The following is a 12671-nucleotide window of genomic DNA, read 5'->3' on the forward strand; positions in this document are numbered from 1 at the left end:
AACACAAACGAAGATTATCGAAAACCGGTGCAGTCTGTTATTGATTTAATGTGAGTGGATGGGCACCAAACATTTGAAAGTAACAAAAAACACGCACAGACTAGTGTTAATTTCGTCAGACGAGACGAGACGAAATATGTTCGTCAACGACCTTTTTTTTCATGACTAAGACGAGACGATGGCAAGACTGCACCACTGTCCAAAAACGCTGACTAAGACTAAATTAACATGCATTATTGTTGACGAAAAAAGACGAGACGAAAATGTTTTGCATAAAATAAAAACTAAGATAAAATCTCTCTTCATTTTCGTCTACAATCGTCTCTGCTTTTTCATCAGCTGTTACGGCTTTAAAATATTCAAACTGCGCTTTGGCGCGCTGGCTGGCGCTGAGCCAGAGACGGACGAGCTCTGCACTTGTCATAATCACAACTATGCAGTGTTTTTAACCACATAACGCTTATTTTAGGTTTCAGACATTTAAATACACATAAGTACTAGTAAAAGGAGACATTTAGAGTTTGTAAAATACACACATAGGTCTATGGAAGCAGCAAATAACAATCTATTCAAATATAATTTGCCGATGTGTTTTATTCATATCACATACACATAGGCTTAGTAACTAAAAAGTTCACTCTATTCCTCTTCTAGTTCACCAGCCACTTACTTGCATTTCGGGAGAAACGGATGAATGTATATGTGCTGTAAATACGGCTGACAGGACTCTCTGAGCCTGAACAGCAGCGCGAACAAATATGGCCGCGCCCATCTCACGTTACAGATTACGATCCAGATCATTTCTATAGGGTTTTAAACGACGAAACATACTAATTCACACATATTTGTGAATCGGAATATTAGATAGTTCATGGCATGGTAAGCAAGTGTGTGAGTATTCTGGATAAAAAAGGAAAAACGAAATAAAAGCGATCTGTCATACAGTGTTATTGTGTCTGTGTTGTGTCACGTGACAAGCTTGATGCGTCGCCATGGAAACAATAAGGAGGAACGTTCTAAAATAATGGTCGCTTAAAAAAAAACTCACTCTCAGGGGTCCGCTAGAATATTTTAAAGTCACCACTGAAAGGGTTAATCATTTGTGAATGTGTCTCCTAAATCTGAAATTGAAAACCAGACACGTTTAACATTTGCATTCAACAAAAATCATTCAACAAGTGTATTTTGTCAGGTAATTATGACATTTAACCAATGTTTGAGATATGTGAAACACTTTTTTTACTGAAATGTGTATCAGTAATAATCTCAGTAATAATGTGTTATTTTAAAAAAAGACTACAATTTTTTGACTAAACCTAGACTAAAATATATTGTTCTTTTTTGACTAAAACTAGACTAAAATGACGAGACTTTTAGTCGACTAAAACTTGACTAAGATACCTTGAGTTTTCTTTTGACTAAAACTAGACTAAAATGACGAGACTTTTAGTCGACTAAAACTTGACTAACAAAAAAAGATATGTGAATGACTAAATATGACTAAAACTAACAAGGACATTTGGCACAAGACTAAGACTAAGACTAAATTAAAAATAGGTGACGAAATTAACACTAGCACAGACAAATCCAGATTACACCCTGTGGCTCGTGACAATACATTAATGTCCTAAGACACGAAACGATTGGTTTTTATAAGAAACTGAACAGTATTTATATAATTTTTTACCTTTGATACACAGCCAGGTCCATCTGTCCTGAGCACGAGCTCATCATCCGACTTGTTACCCGTGTACGCGCTCTGGTGTAGTTTACGCAAACGCCGGAAGGGGAAATCGATGATAAAAAACTATTTCGGGTCAGTTCACGCAAGCAAAATAATCTTTTACCTTTAAATCGGTTTGAACAATCAGCATATAGCAAGTAATTACCGTTTTGAATAGCCAATATACCCAAAATCTCTGTGCACTGTGTATACTACGCCAGAGCGCGTACACATGTAACGAGCCGAATGAAAAGCTCGTGCTCATGACAGTTGGACGTGGCTGTGTATCAAAGGTAATAAAATGATATAAATACTGTTCAGTTTCTCACAAAAACCGATCGTTTCGTGTCTTAGAACATTAATGTATCATCAAGAGCCACAGGGTGTAATTTGGATTTGTCTGTGAGTGTTTTGTTACTTTCAAAGGTTTGGTGCCTATCCACTTCCATTAAATCACTAACCAACTGCACATGTTTTCGGTAAAAATCTTCGTTTGTGTTCTACTGACGAAACAAAGTCACCCACATCTTGGATGCCCTGTGGGTAAGCAGATAAACATCACATTTCCATTTTTGGGTGAACTATCCCTTTAAAACAGTCATTGGGAAAAAAAAAAAAAAAAAAGTGTTTAAAAGGACAAGTTTGACAAAAACATTTTTTAAATTTAAATAGTAACCATTAACTAACCCATGAGTCATTGAAACCCTTGATGGTTTTCCTTGACCTTCTTTGGGTGAGTTAAGACCAAATGTAATTAAGGAAACTATTCCTCTTCACATATGCCTTGACGTACAAAAAAAAAAAAAAAAATCAAATCAATAAAGGCAATAAAAATGTGTGAACATGAACATGTTTTGACCATTTCACACAAAACACAGTTTCAAGGTAAATATCAGTCTGTTCATCAGTCCTTTTATGAGGTGTAAAAAGCTTGGTCTTGAGGGCTTGAACTGGGGTAGAAAGTTTGTGTCCATCAAGCTCCAGGAACACTTTTTGCAGGAGTTCAAAGGTGTATCGAAGCTCCTTCGGATAACTAAGATTTAGGGCATAAATAAGCCCAATCAGCAATGCAACACCATTAGCTACATTACCAAGCCCTTCTAGTGCTGTAACTCCTTCAAGAACTACTCCAACATCCGCAGGTTCATCTCCAACTTCACATCCGATGACAAAAACGCCCATCACCATTTCTTTGAGTGCAGCTTCAACGTTGGAAAAATCGACATCCTATAAACATAAACAAAGTACATTAATGTACTAAAAAAAAAAAAAGTATTGTTATACACAAAATATTGTCAGAATATTCAGGCAATAATACCATGTACTCCTTGATGAGATTGTCAGGATCCTCATTTAGGTAGACAAACAGGGCTTTGAGGACACACTCCCTCTTAACATTAATACAGACACACCAGGGAAAATAAAGAAAATTAGCAACATGTACCAATCAACTAATACATTTTCAAGTCACACAAATCATAAGTAAGAAACAAATGATTAATTTATCTAGAAAAACAATTTTTGCAGTTGTCATACCTGTGTAAGTGGCAAAAGAAGTTTCCTTATCCTTTGTCCCTTTCTTGGCAAAGATCCTCAGAAGACTTGGAGTGTGTTCATCCAGCTTTGAGAAGAATTTTGAAATTAAGGCAACAGTTGTTATCTGTGCAAATTCAGCACAAACCTAAAACAAAGAGAAAAACACCAAAACTTTAATGTATGCCCAAAAAAGCTAGCTAGCCTATGTGTTCTAACTTGCTTATATGGCAAAATTATTTTATTTGACTTACTGGCATTTTAATACATTTAATTTTATGTAAAATCCCACCTAAAGACATTAGGGTGAATTACCTCATTTTATTGGAACAAAGCCAGCCATCTGCTCATAAAGTCAGCAATAAGTGGAGACTCTTTGACAACCTCTTGTCTTCTCAATGCAAATGAAAGGTCCACCGTCCATTAATCTTCTCAGTTTGCTTGTTGTTCTTCTTAACCTCAGAAAGAAGGGAGACTCTGACTTATACATTTTTCATAAATTCATCCGTAGGCCCATCAGTCGACATAATAAAACAGTTGGCAAAATTGTTTCTAATTAGACTGATGCAAATATACGAAAAAGTTACCTGTTTGTTTGCCGTTTAATTCAGTTGATGGCGTGGTCATCTCATTTAGGCTTACAATCGTGCATTCTGTCATAATAACACATCAGTATCAACCAACAAAATAAAACAGTTTGATAATATTGTTTCTAATAACAGTGATAGAAATGGATGAACACGTACCTGTTTGTTCTAAGCTTATATTCCAGTTAATGGCGTGGCGATCTATTTCAGACATGCGCAGCAATAACACATTTGAATGTTGCCGCCGGGATATGCAAATTGCGTCACAACAAATTTCCGCTTCCTTTAGGTTGAGAATGTCGTTTTTTTTTTCAGGCTGTTTTGACATTCAGTCCGACTGACTTAATAAAAACACATTTTATATGTGCAACTGACTTTTATTAAACATTATTTGTATCAGTCTGATTTATTATCTAGATTTCTTCTTCTTCTTCTATGGATTTACTGGCGGGTCGCATATCAACTTTTTCGGTGCATACCGCCACCTCCTGTGCTGAATGTGCTGAGTGTGAAGTGATGGGTGTATATTGTAATGTCAATATTAAATTTTTAAGTCCACTATTCTTAATGAATTGTATGTAGTACAAATGTATAGTTATGTAATTCTCTTCTAGTTTCTTCTCTCGAAATAAAAGTTTTAAAATTAGTAATTATGAATAATTTTATGTGCTTTGTTTTTCACAACTTAGAAAGTAGACATTAAACCAAATAAATATGAACAACAGTAAAGGCCTTATTTATTTTTTTTTTTTTATAAAATTTTCATTTATGTTGCTTTGCACTAAATGTGCACAATAAATGTTTCTTATTAAACTCCACATTAGCTTTATTTTGTCACTAGACATACTAATAGGCTAGTGTGTGCTTCATTCGACACAAACCAAATATCCTTTAAATGGATATAATGCATTGTCTTTCAAGTAACAGCAATTTAAGACAAATAACAAACCTAAAAACACCAATAACCATTTAATTGCACTTCTATAATTATGATCAAGCTATAAATTAATAAACAAAAATATTTAAAATAAAAATAAATATTATGTAAGTTATTATAGCCTATATATATATATATATATATATATATATATATTTTTTTTTTTTTTTTTTTTTTTTTTTTTCTTTTCAGTCTTAACAGTTTGACTGAGCTAAGTGATTGAAACATGTACTTTTAAAATGAAAACTTCATGTTAAACCAACGAGTGACAGTTTTAAGACAGTTTAACATGACACAATCATGTTGAAATGAAAAATAGCCAAAATGGCATTAATTCAACATGAATTGCTCAGGTAAAATGAACAAAACTGAAAAATCATTTTTTTGAGTGTAAAATGACATATCTCCAGTCAAATACTGTATTTAATAAAGTAACCTATGGTAAAAATACCCTGCTTCAGAATATGCAACAAGCATTACATGTGATGAGTCAGATGTCTGAATACTCGGTAGTATCCAACTTTTTCCTCAACACGGAAGTAAGCCAATAGGAGAAATTCCGGTTCATTAGCCGCTATAACGAGAAGAATAACGATGTGCAGTGAACGGTAAAACTGTTTGCAATACAAACCAGTGTGTTCTTAATTAAGATGGTAAGACTAATTTGCAATATATAGTAGCAAAACAAGCTGTTTTGTACAGCTAAAAATAGCTGGACGCAGATGAGACTGAAAGCCAGACCCATCAAATTTACAAATGGCCATGCCCATTCTTACAGGGGAAAAAGTGGATACTCAAGAGTCTTATACACCCAACTGTGTTCAGTAAAAATTTTAAGTGTGCAGCCATCTTTTCCAATTGGCCAAGAGACATAAGGAGTCATATTTTTAAAACAAATTTGACACTTGTGAGCAAGGCGGTTCTTTTGAAATGCTTCAGTGCTGTAAATTCTAAAAAGCTGTGGTTAAACTCCAAAAAGAAAAAAAAAACTTAGTGTAATACTGTAATAGTAAAATTATATTGCTGCATACCAGCAGGTTAAGGTAGTTTAGCAGTAAGTGAAGTTCTTCAACAAATTCAGTTCCATTAAAGTACTATCATACTACCGGAAAGATTAAAAATAATTGCGTTTGATCTGAACGCCATTTACTGCATTCAACATTCATACACTCCATTCATCAGGCCAAAGCTAAGTGCTATTGCTTCAATATGGCCATTAAAGCTCAAAGGAAAGATATACGTGGGTGTTCCGTTTTTATGGAGTCTTAAGTCCAAATAGCTAATATTGTCCTTAAACCAAACATGAAAATAGTTATGGTTTATTAAACGGCCAAACCATTTCACCTTTAAGAAACCAAATTACTAGTTAATTTTCAGAGAACTTCCTATATATAAAAACATGTATACTAACCTATACAATGCTGATTCAAACATATTTCAAATGTACACTTAAAGGAGAAGTTCACTTCCAGAACAAAAATTTACAGATAATTTACTCCTTTTCATCCAAGATGTTCATGTCTTTCTTTCTTCAGTGGTAAAGAAATTTTGTTTTTGTGAGGAAAACATTTTAGGATTTTTCTCCATATAGTGGACTTCTATGGTGCCCCCGAGTTTGAACTTCAAACTTGGGGGCTTTTTTTTTTTTTTTTGCGGACATAAGGTATTCTCGTAGCTTCATAAAATGATAGCACATGGACCAATTTAACAATGTCCTTGCTACCTTTCTGGGCCTTGAACGTGTCAGTTGCATTGCTGTCTATGCAGGGTCAAAAAGCTCTTAGATTTCATCAAAAATATCTTAATTTGTGTTCCGTAGATGAACGAAAGTCTTATGAGTTTGGAACAACATGAGGGTGAGCAATTAATGACAGAATTTTCATTTTTGGGTGCACTATCCCTTTAAGACATGAATACATTTATGAGACATTTTAAGTGACAGCGTTGTTGGAATCTGTATTGTGAAGATACAGTAATAGTGCAATAACAGTGCAAGGCATTGTGAACATACATACAGCAAAAGAGAAAAATAAACATTTATACTGGCCGTGAGATTTCAGGAATCAATAGCTGCAAACTCTTCAGTAAGTGTATGTATTATGCCACGTACCAATTGAGATTATGACATATTTGTCAATAATTACAGTGCATGCCTGCACATATCTAATCCCTGTTCCCTCTAAATTCATATGAAGGCAGAAATTGGTCCATTTCCTTTTTATTTAAATAACTCTCTTATGGTGATATTCTCTTTCATAACAACCTCTGAAATCACTGGTGTCTTATAATGGAAAGTAACTTAATGCTTAAACTATCCGACCCCTGCAGCAATATTACAGTAACTCTACAAACTAATCCAGCATAGATTTCTCTAGATGTCAATAATGTGACAGAACACAAAGTCTCTGGACAAAATCCAATACAGCATTGACAGTCATCATACCAGAAGAACGCTAATGTTTGAGAATCAGAGAGGGCAAAAGTAGCTTTTGGTTGTTAAGCGGTTCTCTTAGTAAACAGTTGGCGCCTGTCCCATCGCTTGTTCAGGTGGTTGGTTTTTGAGTACGTTCTGTCCAGAGTTGGAGGTGGGGCTGGAAGACCAGTGGTCCACAGAGGTAGAGGGGGTGAGGGCAGGAGGGAGAAGGCTGTCAAGCTCTCGTCTTTGACCTGTCTCAAGCAACCACTCATGAAACTTCTGCTCCACTAAAGCCTGAAACTGCCGCCTCTGAACCCTTTAAAACAACAAAGACAATGCATCACTACTAAATGTCTCAAAAGAAAAAACATCCTATTATGGAGGTGCATTACAGTTTGTGACCCAGGACCACAAATCCAGTCATAAAGGGTCAATTTTTTGAAATTGAGATGATCATGGAAAGCTAAACCTTTGCCTATTTTTACTTAACTATGATCTATGAAACTATGAAAAGTGGGCTCACTTGTTTAGATGTGCTTCCTTCACAGTCTTCTGCCAATCCTCTATCGCCTTCTCTCGGCTCTCCACGGCCTTCTGGTAGTCTGCCGGCAGGCCCCAAGGGATCTCACAGTTATCCCCCTCTATTTGGAAGGGTATCACCAGTGGATAAAACTCAGAGGGGGGCTGGATACGGTAGCAGCCAGTGTCTGTAGTGGAACCCTCGGCTCCAAACACCAGAGGCTGGTCCCATAAATTGGGAACCACTGCTAGGCCAACGCTACCCATGTGGTCCTCCAAAGTGGGATAATGTGTGTGAAAGGGTCCCAGAGTGAGAGACACATTCCCAGGAAGGAGAAGGGGTTGAGTAGGGGTGAGGGCATGGATTGTGCAGTGAGAAGAGCCGCCTATGGTCAGACGGCCAGCCACACACACCACCCGAACATTCTCACAGCTCTGAATGTGGACACTGGTCCCCACCGGGCCGAGAACCACGGTACTGTTCCTACACTTGTCCAAGGTCACAGACCTGCAAGATAAGGGCTTAGTTTTACATGGATGTTTACACAGTACTAAACAAACCCAACCTTAAAGTAAAGCATGCTAACTGTTCTGTCGTTGGTTGCACAGAAGTGCATAAAACACTATTTAGAGTCTCAGCCTCATGATTTATTTACTGTATATTATGCTGCTGCCACACAGATGTAACATAAACATGCGATTTCTTTCCCAGCTGTTTACCTTCACATACATAACCAACTGTTTTTGTAACCCATGTGTGTTTTTAACAATCTTGTGTCTATTTGACAGTTTAAGCACAATGGCCCGGTTTCACAGACAGGGTTTAGACTAAGCCAAGATTAGGCCAAAGTTCCATTAGGACATTTAAGCAATTTTCATGAACGTGGTTAGAATAAAAACATTACTGCTGTGCATCTTGAGACAAAACAAAGGCACTAATATATTTTAGGATCAATCAGTGCAATTTTATTTTAGTTGAAACAGCTCAGACTTACATTTTAGTCTAGGACTAGGCTTAAACCTTGTCTGTGAAACCGGGGATATAAGTCATAAAAGAGAACTTAGTTTAGTACATGCCGTGTGACAGTCACTTTCTGTGTGCGTGCTTTGGACGTGTGCGTTTACAAAACCATACATATGAAGCTTAAACTAATATGGCTTTAAAATGCATGCTGAAACTTACATTAAATCTTGTAAAAAGGGGCATAATAGGTCACCTTTAGGTAATGTAAATGTAAATAAACAAATTAAGAAACATTTGAAAGCAGTTGTGGGATATTGCAAATGGTCTTAAAATGATAATAATGAAAATTTATTGCCCATGTTCTTTTTAAGAAGTTGTTTCAATTTCACATCCAAATAAATTAATGCTAGCCTTCAACTAGACTTTAACTTAATATAATATAACAATCTAATCTAATACAATATAATGTAATATACAAACAGACAGAGAAAACGTGTATTTGATTAGCAATAAATTAACAATAAAAATGCATTTATTTTAATTTAATAAAGTGATTCCTCACCGCAGAGGAGAAAGCAGGTAGATGAAAGCCTCACTGCAGCGGTGGAGTTTGATGTTGGCATTATTCAGCTTTTCAGAGTCTTTGGCCAACGTCTGTTTGCAAACCTGCGACATGAGCAGCAGTCGACTTCCTAGAGGAGCCATGTGGGTATTTCTGAATATTTTGGCTTTCTTCAGGGTGCCCTCTACTACAAAACAAAATATTTTTGAGGGTTAGTGATACCATAATCTGGTTAACTATCAAATCACTTTTAAGATAAACTAGACAAATTCAAACCATTTTATTAGGGATAGTAAAAAATGAAAATTCTGTGATTAATTATTCATTCTCATGTCATCCAAACCCATAAGACCATCACTCATCTTTGGAACATGAATTAAGACATTTTTGATGAAATCTGAGAACTTTCTAACCCTGCGTAGACAGCAATGCAACTACCATGTTTCAAGGTCCAGAAAAAATACCAAGAACATCAACAGAATAGTCCATGTGACAACAGTGGTTCAATCATAATTTTATGAAGCTACGAGAAAATAACGACTTTATTCAATGATTTCTTCTCTCCCAAGAGAGTCTGCCTTTTGTAGTAGGACACTTGCTGTCTATGGAGGGTCAGAAAGCTCTCGGATTTAATCAAAAATATCTTAATTTGTGTTCTAAAGATGAACAAAGGTCTTAGGGGTTTGGCATGACATTAGGGTGATAATTAATGTCAGGTTTTGGTACTGTTCACTCAAGATTTCTATGTAAATGACATCTTTGTATATAAAGAGTTTGTGTTTCTGTAGAATTTAAAAGAAAATAAACCACAATTATACCTATCAGAACGTTTGCTTTGTGAAACTTTAAACACCCTTGAAAAGAAATCATCTACAACTTCATTCATTTGACGAGAACTTCCAGTTTACCTTGCAGGGCCCATGCCAGTTTCTTTCCCGACTGTGAGAAGGTGGAGATGCCGAAGGGGTTGAGGCAAAGAGCCTGATGCAGAAACCCCTGAAACTGCTGCAGAGAGTAGGAGCGGCTGAGTTTAGAGAATCCTGCCTGGGGCTGCAGTGGTGAGCGGCTGAGGAGCTTGTGGATTGGGTACACAGTACGGCTATGGCTCACAGACCCTTCCAGCAACAGACTGAGGCTTTCCAGGGCCTCTGAAGAGAGCTGGCTGTCACGCAGAACCTGTCCTGAACTGCTCAGCTGGCCTGGCTCCACTAGCAACTCCAAAAGCTCAGCCAAGTGTGTTTGGATGAAAGTAAGATGAGCCTGGTCGTCCCAGTTCTGGTCAAACAGAAGGAAAAAACAAAGTACTATGAAAAAAAATCTCTACACTTTAAGTCTTTATACACTAAAAACTGATCTTTCCTACCGGATACAAGCACAAATGTAATGTATACCAAGTACATTCAGAAGAGATACAAAAAGTCTGAAGATTTCATCCCAAAATTAAAGATTAGATTTAGCATGTTTCATAAAATTCACCCACACACCTTATTTTGGGAGCTTATTTTGGTGTCTCTCTCAGAGGTGGATGAGGGAGATCGTGATCGGGGACTTGGCCACTCTTCTCCAATCAGTGACGTGCGGAGAGAGATTCGGTTTAGTTGCTGTAAATACAGGAAAAGTAGAAACTGCAGAGTGTCTACTGACAGCTAAGAGAAGACAGAGAAAAAGATTAGTACAGCAGAACATAAATCATACTGTTAAACTGCTCTACACCATTTTGGTTCTTACCTTACAACGCTGCCTGTCGAGTTCTTTAGGAGTGTGGCATTGCGACAGAGCTTCTGCCCACTCTAACCTCTGCTCTGCAGAACGAGGCATCAACAGATCAAAAGTCTCAAAATACAGCCAGGCAAGCTCCTCTGCCAGCTGCAGTTTGCCACAAGCGATGTGTCGCCACATGTGCCAGCCGAGCCTGGGGAAGCAGCCGTCCCGTGTCCGGACGTAACAGGCCATCTTGCGCAGATAATGCATGCTGAATTTGCTTGGGGCTGTGGCGGGAAGCACCCCGATTAGGAAGGGCTCCAGACGTGGCCATACACATGCTGTGTATTTGTCCATTTCTATTGAAGAAAAACATTTGTTTAAACGAGTGAAATTACCATCAATCACCATTAATATGGCTGTGTACGTACATACAGCTGAAGTCAAAAGTTTACATACACCTTGCAGAATCTGCAAAATGTTAACTATTTTACCAAAATAAGAGGGATCATACAAAATTCATGTTCTTTTTTATTTAGTAAAAAAAAAAAATGTGTGGATCATTCAGGCAACAACACAGTATTACGAATCAAGTGTATGTAAACTTTAGAACAGGGTCATTTTTATAAATTCAACTATTGTTTTCTCTTCATACTATATGTAAACATTTTTTTATGCAAAATATCTTCTTCAGGTCAGTACTAAATACAAAACAACATTCATTTTTTATTATCCCTCTTAGTTTGGTAAAATAAGGAACACTGCAGATTCTGCAAGTGATAATGCACTGGAAAATTGCATAGAGTTGCAGACAATAGTAACACGAGAAACACTGGATAAAGACTTTACAATACAACTGGAAATTCAGGGTAACATTTTTATCATATCTAACCAACCTGAGCCAGATTTATGAGGCAAAGTCAAACAATTTCCTAAGTAACTAATTGATGGCCTTAAAATTAACTTTAATTATCTCCTGAAAGTACCACATAATCCCAGTATCAGTATCAAGATGCTAATCAGCAAAGTATTCCGCTTATTTGACGTTATTTATTTTTCTTAATGAATGCCATATTCATGAACAGTACAATGGGAAATATAAATTCAAAGTGAAAAAAAGAAAAAGTACAAAAAACCAGAGCCATATATAACAAGATTAGGATCAGTTAGACAACTTTATGTCAAGTTTAGCAACATCTGTTCTAAAACTAACGTTACACTAAAACAGTCATAATGGACTCGTCTTTTATTCTCCTTACCTGATCATTGAAAGTTTTAGGGCTTCAAAATGTGGTCACATTTGTTTCATTGGATAAAATAAAATAAACATATATAAAATACCTAGTTAAACAGAAAGGCTTCCCGATGCTGTCCACACTGACGCGCGCGACCCGATACCAAACGGAGGCGCCTCGCGAACGCGCGCTGCAATGCCGCTCAAAACTTCATTATTGTCATCTTTTTATTCACTCCACCATTATTAGAGGTCAACACAATCACCAAACCGTCACCTTACAATAATAAGTTAGTTTAAGCCTAATAGACATGTAAGATCTCTAAAGAAATATTAACGTTAGCTCTAATAAAACAAACAACTGTTCGTGAGCGGTTGCCATGTCTGCGTCACATGTGACGTAACAGAAATCGTTCCCTTTGGACCCCGACTTAATTTCATAATAAAAGTCATGTGACGGCCAACGTAAAGTTACTGATTTTTTTGTATTGATCT

At 36.7% G+C, this 12671-nt stretch overlaps 1 protein-coding gene and 1 long non-coding RNA gene across 3 annotated transcripts; both read right to left on the reverse strand.

Moving 5' to 3' along the window:
* Window positions 1-2210: 2210 nt before the first annotated feature.
* Window positions 2211-3314, reverse strand: LOC141340318 (uncharacterized). Its single transcript, XR_012356558.1, has 3 exons — window positions 3260-3314; window positions 3042-3113; window positions 2211-2950 (listed from the first exon to the last, which is right to left on the reverse strand). It is a non-coding gene; the product is annotated as an uncharacterized lncRNA (long non-coding RNA).
* Window positions 3315-6709: 3395 nt separating this feature from the next.
* On the reverse strand, window positions 6710-12551 carry tbccd1 (TBCC domain containing 1). Of its 2 annotated transcripts, none has more exons than XM_073846092.1 (7): window positions 12284-12551; window positions 10970-11301; window positions 10726-10887; window positions 10150-10516; window positions 9242-9428; window positions 7720-8223; window positions 6710-7512 (listed from the first exon to the last, which is right to left on the reverse strand). In XM_073846092.1, the coding sequence occupies exons 2-7, from the start codon at window positions 11297-11299 to the stop codon at window positions 7290-7292; spliced, it is 1773 nt and encodes a 590-aa protein (XP_073702193.1). In that variant the 5' UTR covers window positions 11300-11301; window positions 12284-12551; the 3' UTR covers window positions 6710-7289. The 2 variants fall into 2 exon arrangements, with proteins under 2 accessions (XP_073702193.1, XP_073702192.1); XM_073846091.1 differs by having other exon boundaries at window positions 12202-12551.
* Between the last annotated feature and the right edge of the window lie 120 nt (window positions 12552-12671).

The sequence above is a fragment of the Garra rufa genome, chromosome 8 (assembly GCF_049309525.1).
Source record: "Garra rufa chromosome 8, GarRuf1.0, whole genome shotgun sequence".
Lineage (NCBI taxonomy): Eukaryota > Metazoa > Chordata > Actinopteri > Cypriniformes > Cyprinidae > Garra > Garra rufa.